Source organism: Embiotoca jacksoni, unplaced genomic scaffold, assembly GCF_022577435.1.
Source record: "Embiotoca jacksoni isolate LCO1_2020_lvr unplaced genomic scaffold, fEmbJac1.0.p SCAF_15, whole genome shotgun sequence".
In the NCBI taxonomy this organism is placed as follows: Eukaryota; Metazoa; Chordata; class Actinopteri; family Embiotocidae; genus Embiotoca; species Embiotoca jacksoni.
In genome coordinates, this window is record NW_027185285.1 from 7,084,379 (window position 1) to 7,103,847 (window position 19,469).

A 19,469-nucleotide genomic window follows, 5' to 3' on the forward strand; every position below is an offset into this window, starting at 1 on the left:
TATTGTTTGTGCTATAGTGGTGATTTCTTAAAAAAAAAAAAAAGACTGAAATCCTTAACGTGCTAGCAGCTAAGTTAAATACTAACGACAACACACTAACTTGTCCACAATGGTAACTCTAACATGTTAATGCAGCTGATATTATAATATTTAGCATCTTACTTTAGCAAGTTGGCGCAGGCTCAGATGTAAAATAATAAGTTCAGTTTTCATTTATATAACTGACTTAGTTAAAGCAATTGTGATTGACTGTGTGGTACACTGATGAAAGCAAACTGAACAAGCCAGGTGTCGGTGGTAAACATTGGGAAAAATCCCGAGCAGTGCAACAAGCTCACTTTTCAATGGACTTGTCTGTGAAGAAGCAGCGTATTGATTTTCTCTCGTCTCTGTTAGCTTTGCGATTAAATGGTTACAATGCCCGGACAAATAAAGAAAAGATCGACAGATAATGAAACTTCGATGATGATGTCACACAGGTGACACTGTTTGGACCTTTGGGAATTGAAGTAAAAAAAAACACACTGTTGCACTTACTGCTTATCACCACAGGTGCCGCCAAAAACAACAAAACAGAGATCTTTGAGATTGTAATTTGAATTCACAATTTCATTCAATTGCAGCTGAGGTAGATGGAAATGGTGTTAGTGCTGCAGGTATTTGGTCATACATCAAAGCATCAGACAAAATAAAATACTGCCCCCTTCATGAGGCTGGAGTAAAAGTTAAGGGTCAACCAAAGTTATCACAATTTATCCTGAGAGACATAAATATGTTTACCATTTTTCATGGTAATCAATGCAAAAACAATTTCACTCAAAACCACATTTGTATACCTCTGTTGCTAGTAGATTGCCTTGTAACAACGTAAAGTGACAAGACAACCCTCTAACTATGGATGAAAATACAGCTACACATGTACAGAAAATGTGTAGGATATATGCTAAATATTTATGCAGTCATCTCAGTGTGGCTTGTTGTTTACTGATCACCTGTGATTGCTTCATTTAGGTTTCTGCAGCTGACCTTCTCTGAGTCCTGACTGCCTCTTCAGTTCAGCTGCGTGAGACAGAGTCACCAAATGAGCTATGCGCCTCCACAGTCAACATTGTTTGGCAGAGAAATAAATCAGTCGGCATCACACTAATGGCAGCGCTGTTAGAACAAAATGTTGAAAGACCTTCACTCTTACTCACAGAGATACCACCTGGTCAAATGAAAACACCATTTATTTTAATCTCAGCAGTCACCAAGCTGATTCAACCGGTGAGCTTTGTTTTCTGAGTGTTTGTGAAACATTAAAAGAAAGGGGTGGATGGTGGGCAAAGAAATAAGGCTTCCGAGCCACAGTTAAATTCTTCAAACACAGGGGAAATGCTTTTACGTATTTCAGTAATTATTTTGTTTTGGTCTTTCTTTTTAAAGCTCTCTGCATGTGGTCATATCTTTTGAACCTGCAAGGAAAAGTTGAACATACGATGTGTTGCAGCTGCTGTTTTCATAGTTCAAACTCACAGAAACCTCATATCAAATACCTGCATCATAAGTAGCATTAGATAAGTAGAAGTATGCTGGTGTGATTTCATTTTGACAAGAGGAATTATAGCTGTTTATCTATAGGGAAGTAATCTTTTAGTAATTTCCGATGTTGCAGTACAACAGCTACATCAGCCCATTGCAATTTCCACTTAATTTAATTTTTCTTCAATCTGTGTTCATTAATGCACAACTCACTGTCCCACATCATATAACCTCTGCTTCATGTAGATCGATGGTCTTAAAGTTTGCTAGGACGAGGGGAACATGTATTGTAACTGATCCCGTCGTTTTAGAGAAGAATATTAACATGACCCTCATACAAATGGCCTCGGGGCGTGGGTAATCTAATTTAGCTTGAGTAATGTTGCCTGTCATTAGAAAATGAATACAGTGGGGTCCCTCTGAAGGCTGTGCAATCTTGTCTGCTATGGGTAAAATTAGCCACCAATTAAGGTTGTTTTTCATCCTGGAATAAAAATTCTAACAGGGAAGCTGACAGCCGTAATTGAAGTTAATCACTGCTGAGTTACAATGTGTAGATCCTGATTTGAACAGAAGTGATTTCTTATGTTTCTGAAAGCTTGCTGCGATATTCCTGTTCATGGCAATCCATTGAGAGGCACTCGCAGGTTAGTCAGATGCCTTCTTGCCAGATGCTGTCCGTCTGTTTCCAGTCCTGGTCCGTCGACACGAGGTGATGCCTGCACACACTCCCATTGTGTAGTGGAGGTATCACCACTGTCGCCCGCACTGCTGGCTGTTGCTTAGAGACTGTGCAGCTGTGAGATGTTTGGTCTCCCCACAGTCACTGGGGGACCATGGGCGAATGAAGCAGGTCAGGGGGTCACCTAGTAAGACAGCCAGCGCCAAAAGACACTATTATTACACACTTAGAGACAAGTGGTCGCGCTCGCAGCCTTGGCAAGGAACTCCCTTCTGGGAGAAGAAGCTGTTTTGCTGCAAATGCATCCAGGTGGAAAGAGATAATGAACACAACTGCTTCTCATCTCCTCTCAACACCCACTTTGGGGTTTCTTTTTTTAAGTCGTGTGAGATGATTTATCTTTGACGATCCGTTTCTTGGTTCCGTTTGTTACTGAGTTTTTTTAAAAACATTTTTTATAGAAAGCACTGTGTTTCTCACAATTTGAATGCATTTTTCTAACAGGTTTCAACCATCAGGCTGGCTGTGATGTGTCTGTTCAGCTCCTGCTTTTTTTTCCACAGACATGAACACTTATCTTGTAAAATTGGCACATCCAATATGCAAACACTTTTTCACACTCACATGAATGAACACACACACACCCCAGCTTTGTATCTTGCATCCTCTTAAAAGACTTTACCTCGTGCTCTCGCTTTAAATGCCTCGCTGTTTAGTGTGTTAATGACCCAGAGCTGGGCGAGTGTTATCAGGGCTGAAAATGGGCCAGAGTCCCGTCTAAAGTGGGGCACAGTGGTATATAAAAAGCAAGCCCATTTACTCAAGCATTTCATAGGAAAAGGTTGATTGTGCCTTTGAGATGTTTCAAGCTTTAACAGCTAATTCCCTCCTCAAACTCTGTAATATGGCTTTTTTTTTGTGTGAAGCCATCAAAAGCATCTGTGCACTGAATCAGATCAAACATTCATGCACTGTATACCATATGTCACAGCCACTTGTAGGATTTTGTCAAAAAGACAATATATTACACACAGGAGGCTGTGACGTTCTAAATCTCCTGATGCTGCTGGCAAGAAATAGATTTAAACTGTATAAACTGAGTAAACTTCAAATTTTAGAGGTTCTATGTCAAAGTCCTTTTTCTGTCCTTCTGAATCTGGATCAGCTGCTGGCATCAGGTGGGACCCTTGTCCCAAACCTTGACTGCTGATTGGCTGAGTAAGTAGATCATCTCGTCCAGATGACAACTAATGAAGGAAATCTTCCCCCAGGAGTCCTCTGGCACACAGCGCCTGAGACAATTGAGATGGAAACGGACTGAACTGAATAAGAACACGAAAAAGATGTGACTGAGAACGTTCTAGATAAACGATGGGTTGATCGGCATCTGACGTGCCAACGCAGTATTGAACAGTAGTGTCAAAACATGCTGGAGGTTTTGATAAGATCGTCTCTGACGTTGTAGTTAGAAGTGCACGAGTTGAAAACTCAATCAATAGACTGAGTCCAAACTTTAAATGAAAGTGTCTTGGCCCAACTCTTGTCAACATGACAATGGTCAAGTAATTGGTGTAATAGGTGTAAGCACTTCCCGGTACATCTTCATCTCGAAGCTGAATGGCCACATCTCACCAAAGGCAACTAGGGAGGGAGAGGAAGAGAGGAGTGAGGTAGAAACTAGGGCACTGTTATCTGGCCCCTTTTTACCAACCACCAGGCACAAGGCAGAGAAAGAGAAAGAAAGCGCCTTGGACAGGAGAGCAGGAGAGACGAGAGGACACCAGCAGTGTTGTGAAGCTGTAGACAAGACGGGGGAACCTCTGGAGTCAACACCCGACGTCAAGGACCTGAAGACAAACAGGACAGGGGCAACCTTGACTCTCTTACGCAGTCTTTGCAATCACACACACTCTATCTATACACAGCCACATACACACTAGCATTTCACTCTCTCGTGTCACACGCACACACACACACACACACACACACACACACGTGCAAACACAGGCACGTGCACGCACACACGTCCACAGGTTTGCACACACACGTCGAGCAGCAACATGTTCGAGGAGCAGGCGACCAAGGTCAAGATCACGTCTGTGGTGATCGTCGTCGGCATGTCGGCGATGCTGGCGGCGGTGGTGACCGACCACTGGGCTGTGCTCAGCCCCCGGGTGGAGAAGCTCAATGCCACCTGCGAGGCGGCCCACTTTGGCCTCTGGAGGCTCTGCAAGAAAAGCATCTTCATCGTGGAGGAGGACCCCGAGGGCCAAGGTTGCGGCCCCATCAGCTTACCTGGAGGTATGGAGCCTCTCGATCATACAGTTGGGGAATGAAAACCAGATTTGTTTTTGTGCTTATGGTTAAGGTTCCTGTCATGGTGACAAACACTTAATATGTTCAATATATTTTGATAAAGATTAAATGTTTTGGCTGAATATTTCTGTTTGTTTAGGGAATTCTGTTGTCTGGTAGCTGATTGACACCTTAATACTTCAACCGGGCTGCATCGTCAGAGTTTTTCCTCTGTCAAATTCAAAAAAATAGAAGAGGAAACTAACTTTTTGTTGTAGAAAATAATTATTCAGACTCCAGTTCAGCTTTATGAATCTTTATGAAACAGACAAAACAGCAACAAAATAAAATGGGCTTAAGAGCAGAATATGCAAATTGGCACTTTAACATCTAAAAATCTTTTAAAGGACAGTCATACTGGAAGTAGAGAAGTCGAAGAAGTGTTGGAGCCCGAGTGCCGGGGTCAGTGCCAGTTTGCAGCAGTGTTGGTCAGCCTTCTTCCATCTGTGTATCCGTCCCCATCTCTATTTCCTCTCCTTGCAAACACAATGGCACACGCCAGCACATATGTTGGCATGTGCTGGCTTGTGTGAGCACATTCACACAAATACAGATACACACACACATGGACATGTGTTTGGACTGAATGTTAACCAGTCCTACAGCCAGCTTCTCAGTGAACCATCATTATCATCCACAGAGGAAATCACTGCACAGACTGCCAATTAAACACACTCGAACAGCTGAAGTCATGTGCATAATGGAAAAGTATCACGGCTATACTTCACAGTTAACATGACGAAAACATGAATCTGTTCCATCTGGGATTATCAACTCTGAATAAACTAAAACCCTTTTTACCTTACAGCAAAGACCTCTCAGGTTTCTTGTTGTCTCTCAGAAAACAACAGGAAGAGTTACATTATTAGCATATTGTCTAACTCTCCTTCCTAAAATGTCTGATTATCAGAGACTATTTAAAAGCATTTCTGGTACTTTCATATTTATGGGAATTTATGGAACATATTTTCTGATGCCACTGATAATCATTGATTTGCATCTCATGTTTAAATGCACTAACTGTGGGGAAAAACTCTCCCTTAATTACAAGCTACAAAAAAAAGAAAATGTAAAATGTGGAGGCTGCTTAGTGCAAAATCTGTAAAAAAAGAAAAAAGAAAAAAGTATGCTAATCTTTTGGAAGTTCCTACCAGTCCTTGCACAACATTGCATACAGTAAGTGCTTTTGGAAAAAAAAAAAAAAGTCAAAAGCAATCTGCCTTGCATTTAAAAGTCTGTTGCTCCAAATAACTTTGTGGCTTTAATTACAAGCTCACTTTAAACAGAGCCAGCCCTGGGGTAAACAGTGCCTCGCTGGCCTCTGGCTGTGTGTGCGTGCCTTGCAGCCTAACAGAGAGATTTCACTCTGACTCTGTCATTGACTTTGCCTCCGGCTCCAGCACCTCAGGATCAGTACAGGCCTTAATGAAGTGTGTCTTCCCGCTCCAGCTCACGAGTTAGAGTACATCTGGGAGACTCAGGAGGAATGACAGAGGGACCGGGGGAGGAAAGCAGACGTTAGGAATGCCTCGATTGAGAAGAGGGGGCTCTTTTAGTGTGTCCAAAGAGGGAGGGGGGGAGGGAGGGAGGGACGGGGGCTTTCAGTGAGGAGAAATGATATGGTACTGTGACGTTGAGGAACAACATGAAGACGACCAGTAGACAGAGAGGCAGACAGCTGGACATCATTAAAATGTGACAACAAACCGAACACATTTTTGGTGTAAAAAAATAGTAGACATATATTTGATGAAGATTTTTCTCCTCATGGACAAGTTAATCACCTGTGGAATGTACGAAGGCCAGATTGTCGCTGACAGACTTACGACTCGAGGAATATATGATATGATGAATGATCCAGTAACAACCTTGCACAACCTGACAGCAGCAGCAAAACAGTCTCAAAATATCTGTGCAAAATCCCAACACTCAGCACAGCCTGAAATGTAGGACTGACAAGGAAGAATCCACCTGACTGATTAAACTTGTTGGCGACTCGCCTTTCTGTGCCGCGATAGGAGCTCCGGTCAGTGCAGAGTGCTCCAGCCTCCTTATGGCTGCTGAAAATGACTCATTCTCTCATTACCTGTGACGGTCTAGGGATTTGGTGCATGGCCACTCCAACATTTTACTCCCACACCAGGCTCTAAAGTATTGGTTACACAATCCTGTCTCTCCCCATGTGTTACCCTGGCACTATTGGAAACAGGTCTGGGAGTGTTGTAGGATTCCTCTCATTCTCGCCCCCTGTGCTGTGGTTTTTTTTATGTTAAGATGACATGTTGATTGGTCAGCTCCTTTTGTGCCTTCAAATTGAGTTTCAGTGTCCGTCCTCGCCAGGCGAGGCTGATTGTCCTGCTTCAGCGGCCAAGAAAAGGTGTCTTCTGCTCTTAATCACAGATGCTTCTGCAACTGGCACCCTGCAGGTCAACCTGCCAGGTCGGTGCAGTTTGACACCAGAGAGGAGGAGAGAGAAACAAACCCACTCTCCGACTACTGCTGTTCCTCGCTAAAGTACTATCAGGAGGCTCAATAGGTGATGGTTTGGCTTGATTGCACACTTGATGTGTCCAGTAGTTTTTCACGTGATAAATACCAAAGGATTTTTTGTAAGGAGGTCAGTGTTTGAACTTAAGAAGCCGGTCAACCTCAGGCATAAACACCTTGTAACAAGGTCTGCATTGTAGAGAAATTTTTGACTGTTTACATAGATTTCATATTCCAGGATTCAACGTACAAATTGGCCGGTTTTTAATCAATTACTTTGATCATTTTTGACTTATTAGATCAAGCAACAACGCAAAGCCTGCGACTTTCTGGAGGCAAATTGAGCTCTGATGCCGTTTCTGAAACCAGTTTAGAGCTGAATGATGTGGCCGGCTGGCTGACACCACCACACCAGTGCTACTTTATCTGCCTCTCAATTTAACGTGTCGAGCGTAAGCAAAACACAATGGTGTAAAAAAAAAATACTAGGCTGATCGTGAGTGCACTATAACAGATTACATCCTTGATTAACCACATACCCAAGCAAGCAGCAGTGACTGGAGTTAATAACACGAATTTGCATTTCCCCAAACAGAGAGGGAGTTAGTCGTCAAGAACATACACAAACACTTTTTCGTATAGACACAATTACACTGCTTTTTTTGAAGAGGTTGCATAACAACAGCAGCAAACCAGTGAACCCAAATGACTTTAAAAATTAGCTTCCCACAAATGACGCATGACAGCTTGAGTGCCGTAAAAATCAGACAGAACCCTTTATGGATTACATCATAGCAGCTCGGCCGGGAAATAATGAGCTTAAATGGTGCTTTTGTGTGCAAGCGTGTGTTCCTACACGCATATGCGCAAACAGGCGAGGCAGAGGAGTTTATTATCACAGAGGTTTTAGAGGTTTTATCACAGAGGTTTTAGAGCTTTCAAGTGGTCAAGCATTGTGTTTTCCAGTTCTGCACTGGAAGGAAAGAAATTACCCTCACGGCGCACCTTTGGATGTAAGATGTTCCTTCTCTTCCTCTTTCTGAGACACAATGCCTTGCTCGTGCCCCCAATTCAAACACTCAAAAGCACTGATGTCACCTTGAGCCACCATTTTCACTTTCTCAACACCCAGTCCTTTCCCTCTGTTTCCTGCTTTGAGTGCAGAGCCGAAACTGTGGAGGTCTGGCGCTGAAATTTGGCGTTCAGAAAGCTCACAGACTCAAAATTTGAATGAATCACTCCTAATTATGTAAATCAGAAATATATGAAAAGAAAAGAAATATTCAGAGATGACTGCTGCCATCACTTAGAGGAGAGATGTGTGTATGTTGATGACTCCTTAGTGTTTATGATAAAGACAAGGCGACACACATACACGCACGGACAGGATCACGAGGTCAGTGAGGACTCTCCTGTGCTGTTGTGTCCCAGTTACCAGAACTCCTCGTGGAATAGTCATTCAAATACCATCAACACGCATCCTATTCACATTGACCCAGAATTAGACGGTCACTGTGTGGCTAGAAAAAGAACCATCCTCCCATTACCTAAAAAAAACCCCTTCTCAAATCTTCTATAGCAGTTCTGCAAAAGACATAAAAGCTATGTTTACAACAAAATGTAACATTGGTTAAAAACATGGAAATAATAGATCAGTTAAAAGGTTTTTTGTTTTTTTTGCTATGTAGAAGTTTTAATCATTAATGATGAGTGGGCAGCAGGCGAGACATGAACATAAAAACCAGCTGTAAAAGGAAACCGAAAACTACTATAATACTAAGAAAGAAAGAAAAAAATAAACTCGACGTTGAAGAAAAAAAAGGGAGGCTATAATGACAGGTGGAGAGGGGAGGATGGAGAGTAAGGAAAGGGTAAATTGGAAGCTGCACATCAAAGAGTTTAATGGAAAGAGAATGAAACTAAAATGACAGGCGATACCTCGTTCTAATCACTCTCTCCCGAACTAAATCTCCCCATTAGCCAGACTGCAAGGTCAATGATACGCACGCAGATGTTTTCCTCCTCAGTGAATGTTCACCATTTAGAGTTAGCATCACGCCATATTTGTTTGGAACCTCCTCTAGGTTGTGTGTTTTACTATCATTACAAAATGTGTTGATGGTGTACTCATATTGTGGTCACAGTTATTAACAGGTTATTAACAGTTGGGTTTTTTTTAGCAACAGGTTACCAGTAAACTGAAGTGAAGTCTAGAAACAGAACTGCAATTACCCAAGGAGCAACCTCCCTGGATGAAGTCCCAAAAACTGCAGTTCCTTGAGTGGCTACAGGCTTTATCCATAAACTGTCAGCCAGACCCATACAGATAGAGACTCTCCATGGCGCTGGTTTCAGCAATCACCCATGTACCACCTCTGCCTATATTTTAATTAGCCCCTGCTCATTACCGTAGGTGCCCCTAAAGAAAATGAAGTGACGATCTTTGAGGTTGCATATTTAAGATGTTGCTTAATCAGTCAATATGCCAACTGTCATTTTTGTTTTACTACTTTCAACATGATTCCTCTGAATTCATCAAGATTAAGCAAATACACAGTGGCTTCATCTTCTGAAGCTCCCTTTTAAAAGTCAGAGGTCTTTCTGTCTTATCTTTGTGTGGCAGGCGGGTAGGCACTCTTCATAGAGACCCAAACACATAGATTTGCTCAGCCCCAGAGGTAAAGACGTCTAATGAGAGAAGACTAATGAAAATAATATATTTGCCAATCTAAAGTGCATGATGACCCCTCCTCGAATTTTCTCTACTGCCAGCGTGTCCATCCCCTCACACGCACTCCATCCTCACGCACACACACTCAGGCACATACTCACACATATGCATGTGCACAGTCGCCTGGATATGCTTTTACATGTGTAAATAGATAGGACCAGCCAAGACCTGCAGCAGCCTGTTGCTAGGTTACCTCTTTAGTGATTCTTTCTCATCCTGGGTAACAAACAGCTCCTCTGTTGCCTGGTACACACATACACACACACTCACATAGTATGTGCACACACGCAATCACCACCACACAAACATTGTCCGTCGCTGTGTGGACAGAGAGAGCACCTGTCTGCTTTATGGGTTTAATCTCAGGGAGAAAGGATAGCGAGCGGAGGAAAGAGGGTATACTCACTTAGCCTTCAGTCCCTCTCCACCCCTCCATCACAGCCCAGCTTCCTTTAGAAAACAGCAAATAGATAGATGGATGTGCGGTAAATGACTGCACCCAGGAATCATTTTTCTACAGCCACGAGGCTATATAGAAGATTGTGGTCGAAGGACTTGAGTTTGAGAAAACAAAGTGCAGAAATGCGTCCTTCCTGTGTAGAAATGGCTGCAAACCGATTTCTGAGGAGTAAACACAGCCAACTTGGAGGACAGCGAAGGAAATGAGATTGAGATATTTTATTTTAAGATGACGGCAAGTTGCAGAACTCTGCTGTGATTTGGAGGGGGTGAACAACCCACAGAGGGACTGCAACAGTTGTGCATGGTGATTCTTAGAAATGGGAGAGACAGTTATTTTATGCCCAGTTTAACACATAACACACAAACGTTCATGCATAGTGAGCAAAAAAAAAATTGTCTTTCAGCCAGGTTATGAGATATTTCTGCAAAAAATGGGAAACATTATAGCTTGTGAGTTATAAATTTGGTGTAGGGTTCCCATTGTTTTTATGTCAATTATTATATTTAACAGTTGATTTTGAAAGATCTGAACACTTAGAAAGTGTCCTGATTGAATAATTTTGTCAGCTGATAATAAGGTAGCTGAAGGGACTGAATACATGTAACTGTTTAATTACACTGATAGCAACACACCAAACCCGAATTTGTGGGTAAAAAAAACCCAGTAAAGTTTGTAGAATATTTACTTTTTCATCGCTGTGTGTGTGTGTCATTGCTGTATGTGTATTTTTCAGCTCTCTAATGGTGTCCACTGAGAGATCAAATTTAGCATTGGTTGGTAGTGTAGACACGCAGGAGTACAACCTAAGCTACCTGTTTTCTCCCCCTCTCCTGCTTCTCTCTCTCTCTTTCTCTCTCTGTCTCACCCCGTCTCTCTCGTCCTCCTGTCGCCCTTCCTGTCTCACTCTGCAGCAAAAAACTGTTCCTACTTCAAACACTTTACATCGGGGGAGGAAGCTGAAGTATTTGAAGTCAAGACCCAGAAAGGTGGGTGTGTCCTCGCTGCCACCCAGACTACACTCATGTTATCACAGTTCCCTGCTGTCTGAGATAAGAAAAATAAAACATACAAATGTTTACAGCAACGTGACAGAAAAGAAGGTGTATAATAAATCAGGGAAAACATGTTCTACGTGCATATATGCTCAGATATCACATACCGGCATTATGCAAATTTAATCGCAACATGTAAAGAAATGCACAGGTGTCCGAAGTAAGTCCCCAACAACACACAAAGATTACAAACTGGTCTCCTGCACATACCTTTCTAACACAACTAATCTGCAGTAGCATATATATGTTTTGTAGAAAATGCTCATGCTGCCTGGGCGATTTATTTCTTCTATATAACAAGTAAAGTTTGGACATATGCAGTCATGGCGTGAGAAAGACATCTGTTACAATTCCCTCCGATTTAATCATCTCATCTTACCTCCTTTAAGAAACACTGCTCGTTCCAAAGTAAACCTTTTTCCAGGAAACAGCTTGTATGTTACTGAGTTGGCTAGCTAACATCTTCATCTTCTACGAGACACAGTAGAATACGTAGGGAAGTATGAGAGAACACAGCCAAATACTCATAAATTACAGATCATTGTTTCACATTTGATAACAGATTCACAGTCCACAGTTACGTCTGGGTAAAATTAGTGAAAAATATTCTGTGCTGTGCAAGAAACCAAAGCATATTCTGTTAATGAGTGAAATGTGTAAATTTCATAGACAAAAAAATCTTCCAAACAAAATAACCTGATAAAATCCTAGAATCTAGTGCAAAAATCTGGGCACAACCAAAAATGAGTTTATCTTAAACTAGAAAAAACAAAGGTTGTACGCCTCCACCGATCACAATATATATATGTATTGAAGACTTTGAAGAAATCCTTGTTAACCTGCTGGGTTAATAAAACTGATTCTGATAGAACAAAAATTTTTTCAAGTTGGACACTAAAGATGAAATATGGTCACAAACTCCTTTTCTGTTCCTGAATTATGTCATCTCATTCACAAAAATGGGACAGACATGAGGTCACAGTGACCTTTGACCATGCAAAATTTGATTAGCTCATTCTTGAGTCAAAGTGAATGGTCCTGCCATATTTTAAATAATTCCGTTGACATATCATATTCACAAGGATGGGATGGACTTTAGGTCAGACTGATCTTGACCTTTGACGGCCAAAATCAAGTCTGTTCCCCCTTAAGGTGTTTGTTAGATATTGCATACACAAGGCTGAGATGGACGGAGAGCCGGACAACCCGAAAACACAAGGCATGAAAAGACTTCAAATAACATGTAAATTCAAACCCTGCTTCCAGTAATGAGGCAGCACAAAAGATTCTGCTTGCAACTGAAAATCGTTCATGTAAAGAAAGAATATCTCAAATGAGCATGCAGAAATGATAAAAATCTAGCTAAATTAAATAACATTGCAACCAATAAAAAAAAATGCTTGATGTAATCCTGCAACTTAATAAATGAATTATCAGAAACCCAAATTAGAGTTGAATTGCTTAAAACAAAACAAACCCACTCTACACCACTAAAATAGATAGGATTTTTTTTTACCAAGACATATCAAGCTAAGTTACCTTGAAATAAGCCTGGTAACTAGTCCATTTGGTTCTTGCATTTGCGTTTAAATTATGAGATACAAAGTTGTTGAATTTCAATTTGTGCAATGTACAATGTAAAATATTTAATATTATGCACAAAGAAATATGTTTGCATCACTTCAGTGGTCACTTTTCATTCTTTAATAACATATAGAAGCACAACATGGTGTACAGACAGGAACCGCAAAGCCTACTTTGTTGAGTGCATTTTATTCAAGTATTATTAAAAAATTTATTTAGCGCGCTGAAAATAACATTTCTGAATGAAAATCAACAAATGTGTATTGCCAACAAATATACACAAAGAGAGTATTCATCAGATTTAGACAACAATCGGAAATCTGTTGATGGAACACAACACATACTGTGGACAAGTGAACAAGATCGAGCAAAAACACACAAACATGAATGCACACAGACACTTTCACACAAACCAAAAGCTCCTCAAACAGACGCAGAACGAGCTCGAGATGCACTGGAGAGACAGAGTGTGAGGATATTTTACACTTGGTGTTATTCCTCAGTCAGGGTGCTGAAATGGAATAGGATGCTCTACGAATCATTTTTATCCCAGCTGGGGTGTTACAGAGAAGGAAAAAACAGATTATCTTTATCGCAGCGCACAGACATATTCTGATCATCTTGTTATGAGCCTGCAGTATCTTATCTGTCATGCAAATGGAATTATTGCCGGTTTGGATAAATGACTTGTTTTTAAAATGAAGTTAATTATGTGTCATAAGTCGCCTGAGTGCCATATTGAAACGATTACTATGTAGACGATACTACAACCTCTTCTTCTGTGTCTCTAAATTTGAATTGCCACACTTTCCAGTCTCTCTCCTCCATCACTTGTGTTTTCATCTGAACTCCTCACGCTTTATTTCTTTCCTTTTATGTCCTCCTTTCTCCATCTTCCTGTGTTCCATCCTTTGTTGTTTTTTCTCATTCTTCCTAATTTCCCTTCCCTTTCCAGAATACAATATCTCAGCTGCAGCCATTGCCATCTTCAGTCTGTTCTTTATGATCATGGGATCCCTGTGTGTCATCTTCTCCTTCGGGAAGGGGCGGGACTACCTGCTCCGGCCGGCTGGGATGTTCTTCGCCTTTGCAGGTCAGACATGGCAAATAATAGGAATCCCAGGTCAGGCTATGTCTGGTACTCTTGTCTCTTATTTTGAGATGTGTCAGTGTCCTCATCTTGCAAGCTTTTGGTTCATCAGAGTTGACAAACCTGATCTTTCACCAATGTTTTCAAGCACCAAGTGCTGATAGAGTTGATGTAGCTCTGAGGTGACAATTTAAGATATCTAAATGTGTTTAAATTATCTGTGATGGGTGTGTGCTCCCATGCAGCTTCACATCTGCTGTTACAGAGTTAAAATAAAACGGACTATGTTGTGAACGTGGAACTGTAACAGCACTCGATTTAACAGCTTTGACAACACAAATAAAATGAATGCAAATGACGCATCTGCTCTTCAAAGCCCATTACAACCCATTCTTTCTGTTTTGTCATGTAGGGCTTTGCATCATCATTTCTGTTGAAGTGATGCGTCAGTCTGTCAAGCGCATGATCGACAGCGATGAGACCATCTGGATTGAATACTACTACTCCTGGTCCTTCACCTGTGCCTGCGCCTCCTTCACTCTGCTCATCCTCAGTGGAGTCGCCCTGCTTCTCATCTCCATGCCCCACATGCCACGAAACCCCTGGGAGACCTGCATGGATGCAGAGCCTGACACCTTAGATTAGCAACAGGTTATGTAACAGGCAGATCTGATGGGAAAAAACACAGTCTCAAAGCACATCAACATACTTTTAACAACTGTAATTAAAACTAAAATTGCTCTGAAAGCAGCTGGTGTCCATTCTATTGTTACTGCAACCTATTTTCCAAAACATTAAAAGGATTTTTAGCCTGATTTCCCACCCTCCAATGGTTTCAGTTTATGTGAGGAGAATATTGCAATTATTTTGGAACGATTTGTATGTGATAACTAACGCCAGCCAAAACAATGTCGTTCACATTATCTCCACATGATGAAGCAGTTGGGAGCAGGAAATGGTTTGAGTTTAAGAGTATAGAAATCATTTGGTAACATGTCAGGCTTAACAGTTATCGTCCCCAAAGCACCTTTATACACTCTTTGCCAAACATTTCCTACAAAGTCCACATACTGTTCTTATGAATGAATAGTTTTCAGTATCTACAGTATGTCTTATGTTTAAGCACCAAAAAAACAAGAATGGAAGGAAACTTTTCATAATAAAAAAAAAAAAAGAGAAATAATGGGTGAAGTAGTTCTCATCCCAGAGTGTCAAATACTACTGATTTGTCAAACAACACAGGCGTATCAGAGATATGCCAAAGGTGACTTAGTTTGACCTAACTACTTGGTAAGGTTTGAGAAAAGGATCGGTTTGGGTTCAAATCAGTACATCAAGTAATATTATGTTGGTGGTAAGTTATATTACAGAAGTTAAATACTCTACATGAGTTAAAATACATCGTACACATTTATTTCCATACATTACTTACATGAGTAATGTTACGTATGTCACATAAGTTAATGTACGCTACTCAAGTTAAATATGTCACGCGAGTTAAATACACTGTGTACATTTATTTAAGTACGTTACTTAATATAAGTCCACATTGTAGTTTTTAATGGACGCAAACACCACTCTCCAGGGTAAAAGGTTGTGTTTGAGCCATCCGACCCTCAAACCTATTTTTTCACATTTTCCTTCTTCCAATCGGGTGATCACAGTATAGACGCCGAAGGGATCCTTGTTTGTATTTCTGTGACACCAGCGGCTTTGACAGAACAGCAGTATTTGATGCCTGGGGAATGAGAATGGATGGGCAGAACATTATGCTCACAACAAACAAACAAAAAACATGTTCAAATAAATAAAGTTTCTAAACAATAATATGATACTTGCACTTTTGCCAGTGACTAACTGTAAAAAAAGAAAAATTTAGGAACAATTTCTGAGGACACGTGAGAGCTAAAGAGGAGTTTCCCTCCTCCACCATATCTGTGAGCACCAAAACTGTATCCTGTTTTTAATTTTTTTTATCTCCATATTAAATAATAACGACGTACCTGAAACATTATTTGTGAGGGAAATATGCATCTAGGGACATAGGTCGTTGGTCCATATATATTTCACAATCACAAGTGGAAAATCAGACAAAATCTGGGATGTATCCATGTTGATATTGATGCTAAATTTCTTCAAAGACCCTGAAATAAATGACTATTAACCCTCAAGATTGTTCTCTCTCTGATTCTTAAAAAAATTATAATAGCAAAAATAGCCTGGATTAAAACATTAAGACACCAAACCATCACACTGTAACACTTTGTTAGAACTTAAGTAGTGAATCTGAAACGTGCTGCAGTCTTTCCTTTTCTCCAACCTTCTACAATCAATCTTTGGCATTGATCGACAAGAAAGATAAAACTTGCCGGATACTCTCTAGCTGACATCAGTCATTGATTTTGGGAAACCGTTTGAAGACCCTTAGTGACTTAAGTCCAGGAGCTCTGGTCCATAAAACTGTCCATAATATTTTCTGAGCCTTGGGGTTGTGCTTTATAGTCTATGTCAGGAGTATTTTTAGTAAGCATTCCGTCTTTTCCGTGAATCATTAACTGTGGTTAGGTTAAGGGAAATAAAAAAAGAAGGCTTGGCTAGAGCTAGGCATGCATGGCTTGACAATCAGTTTAAACTTGGTAAAGATCGGTTTTCTTCCAAATTTAGAAAATCTTGTAGATGTTTGTGGCATGCATAATTTTTTTTTATCTGCAGCACTAAATGTTTTGGGCTTCTTTTGGTTTCTTTTGGGGTCACATACCGACAGGTAAAATGTTTAGCACAAGTAAGTCATTATGTTTTAACTATGCATTGCCGTTGATTGTAAAGTTTTGAGATTTTTCTGTTCAGTAGATTACTATACTGTTGCAGTCAGCTGAAAACCTCATTCAGAATTTATTGCTCTAACATTGTTTTCATGTTAAAATCGTGGATGACCTTTTCTAATGCAATCAATTCTGATTTCTCTTGACAGCAGTACTTATTTATTTCCTGTCTAGATTTTACATAAATGTTGCATATTTTTAGAAAAACAGTCACCTATGCCGATCATGTTATTTTTCAGTGAGTCACTGTGGCCCCGGAGTCATTCAGCTGGAGCAGGTGCAGTGAAATTAAAGATCTCTAAATGATGTTATTGCTCAGGGGAACACAAGAAGAAATGATTACATTTAGTTCTGAGGTCCTTCTGAGAGGGACATTTAAATTTTTCTTACTGCAAGGCAACAAGTGACTTGGCTGTATTACAGGTTTGTATTTCAGGAAAATTGAAACAGGACCTATATGTGTTTTAATTTTTTTGACCATTTTATATAATCTGCTATGATCTTACATGAATACTGCCATCATATTCAGCTGTACAAGTGCTGGCTGTTGACCTGAGGGTAAACTTAATTAACAACACGTGTAGTACAACATATTCAACATTTTTCTGAAAAAGACTCACTGAGAGTTTAATACTTCTAAAAACCATATGATTTGTAAATATTGTGATACGTCCATGATCGTCTTTTTTTTTTTTTCTTAAATTGACCACCAAAAAATATGATAAACCTGTTGTTGTTTTATTGTCAACTGCTCAAAGCAATATGGACCAGAAAATGAGGTTGAATTGACAGACAAATTGGAAATGCTCCAGGGACCATGCACACTGCAAGTCGGGGCTTTTCAGGAGTGGATGTAATAGATGCATTGAGCTCCCTAAATCATTCATGAGACCTTTACCTTTGAGCAATGAGCGCAGCACGGGCAGAGAGTACACAAATACACAGCATGTACTGTATGTACTTTTTACAGCCTTCATCAGTTTGGATTGCCACACAGTTTTGTTTTATATTCTTTGCTCAAACACCTAAATGCAAAAACGATGTGTTTTTAACACCCAAAATATGGATCGCATATTGATTAATTTTTGTACCCTTTTTTCATTTCTAGACCACAAAATATTTTGAATACATAAAACATTGGCAGTGAGAGCAGTGTGTTATTGCCAGAGGGTTTCAGATGATTTTAAGTGAATGTTGACTGTGCACACGAAAGCCATGAGCTAAACATCTAATTAGGAGTAGTACTGTAGCATCACCCTTCATGCTGTTAGATTTGTAATTGTTTTGCTTGTAGAAATGTTTGAGGAAATGCTTGTTCTTTCATTTGTAAGTTGTAACAAACAAAACCACTGTCCTGTCCTCTTGTGTTTCCTCCTCACTCATCTAATTCCTTATTTACAGAAGCTTGAAGGAAGTTGTAATTTTTTATTATTAACAGAGAATATTCAGCTGTTCTAAACCTTACATTAACACCTCATTAACTGAGTAAAACTTGCAGGTAAGTGGGTTTAAATTATTATTATATATATATATGCATTTTATTTTAATTTAGTTTTTACCAAACACGCCACCTTAAAAACATATTTTACCAGCGAGGATAGACTATATGTTTTGGATAATATTACATAATATTTTGGATGACATGAGGTTGTAGATCACATAAAGATTATTGTTAGGAAATAAAGACATATTTGCATATTATGAACAACACAGACACATCACATGAATTTCCCATGTGCAAATCCTCATGTGACCACATGACACCATGTGATTGTGCACATATGAAACATGTATTTTTCCACATGTGGTTTTGGAACATTTTTAAGGTGTAATGTGTGAACCCTATGCAGCTCCCATATGAATACTTTTCACTTTTTTTCTCCCCATGTTATCATATTTTGCAACATGTGTTAGCATGTGTCATAGATGTGGAAAACATTGAAAACTCTTTTTCTGTGATGGAAGGTAAAAAAATTCAAATCATATTCAATGTGTAAATAGTAATTTTAATATAAGACTGTGAAAAACAAATTCAAAAACAAGAATACCTTATCTTCCTGAATCTATGCACATTAATGTGTCTATACTGCCATTTATGAAATATGCACTGAAATGATTGTTAAATACGAGAATCAAAAATCTTATTTGAATGTTCCTGGACATGAGACCACAACTTGCTGTGGTCTGCGAAATACTTCTGGTTTGTCTCACCTTTGTGTCACTTTTCTGACGAGGTTAGCTGGCATTTGCAGGAGACATCCGGTCCTCCGAGTCACTGCTCTGAATTTAAAGCTGTGAGTCCCTTTCCTGACCTCTGACTGAGTGCTGTCAAAGCTCCTACTATTCTCGACACGCCTCGATACAGTACAAGCATTTTCCGTTCAGCCTCGTCCCTCTGAGACAGAATGAGCAGGCAAAAAGGATCAAAATCACAGGGTTAGATTTTTACGGGTGGACAGGGAGGGACAAAGAAAACATGAAATGAAACTGAAATGATGAAGGAGTGAAGAAATCATCCGAGAGACACACAGATAAATAAATTATAACCAGGAAGAAGTACAGATGGACACAAACTGGCCACGAAGACTGACTGGCAAAAGAAAACATGTCCCCCCCACAGAGATGTGAAGCTCTGCCAGCAGTAAGTACAGAGACAAAACCCAAACTAAGACTGCACCACAC

The 19,469-nt window shown here is 40.1% G+C and overlaps 1 protein-coding gene across 1 annotated transcript; it reads left to right on the forward strand.

The window, feature by feature from the left end:
• Positions 1-3,899: 3,899 nt before the first annotated feature.
• LOC138198062 (voltage-dependent calcium channel gamma-1 subunit-like) lies at positions 3,900-16,136 on the forward strand. The gene is made up of 4 exons (XM_069149197.1): positions 3,900-4,504; positions 11,151-11,225; positions 13,831-13,968; positions 14,378-16,136. The coding sequence occupies exons 1-4, from the start codon at positions 4,264-4,266 to the stop codon at positions 14,608-14,610; spliced, it is 687 nt and encodes a 228-aa protein (XP_069005298.1). The 5' UTR covers positions 3,900-4,263; the 3' UTR covers positions 14,611-16,136.
• The last annotated feature ends 3,333 nt before the right edge of the window (positions 16,137-19,469 follow it).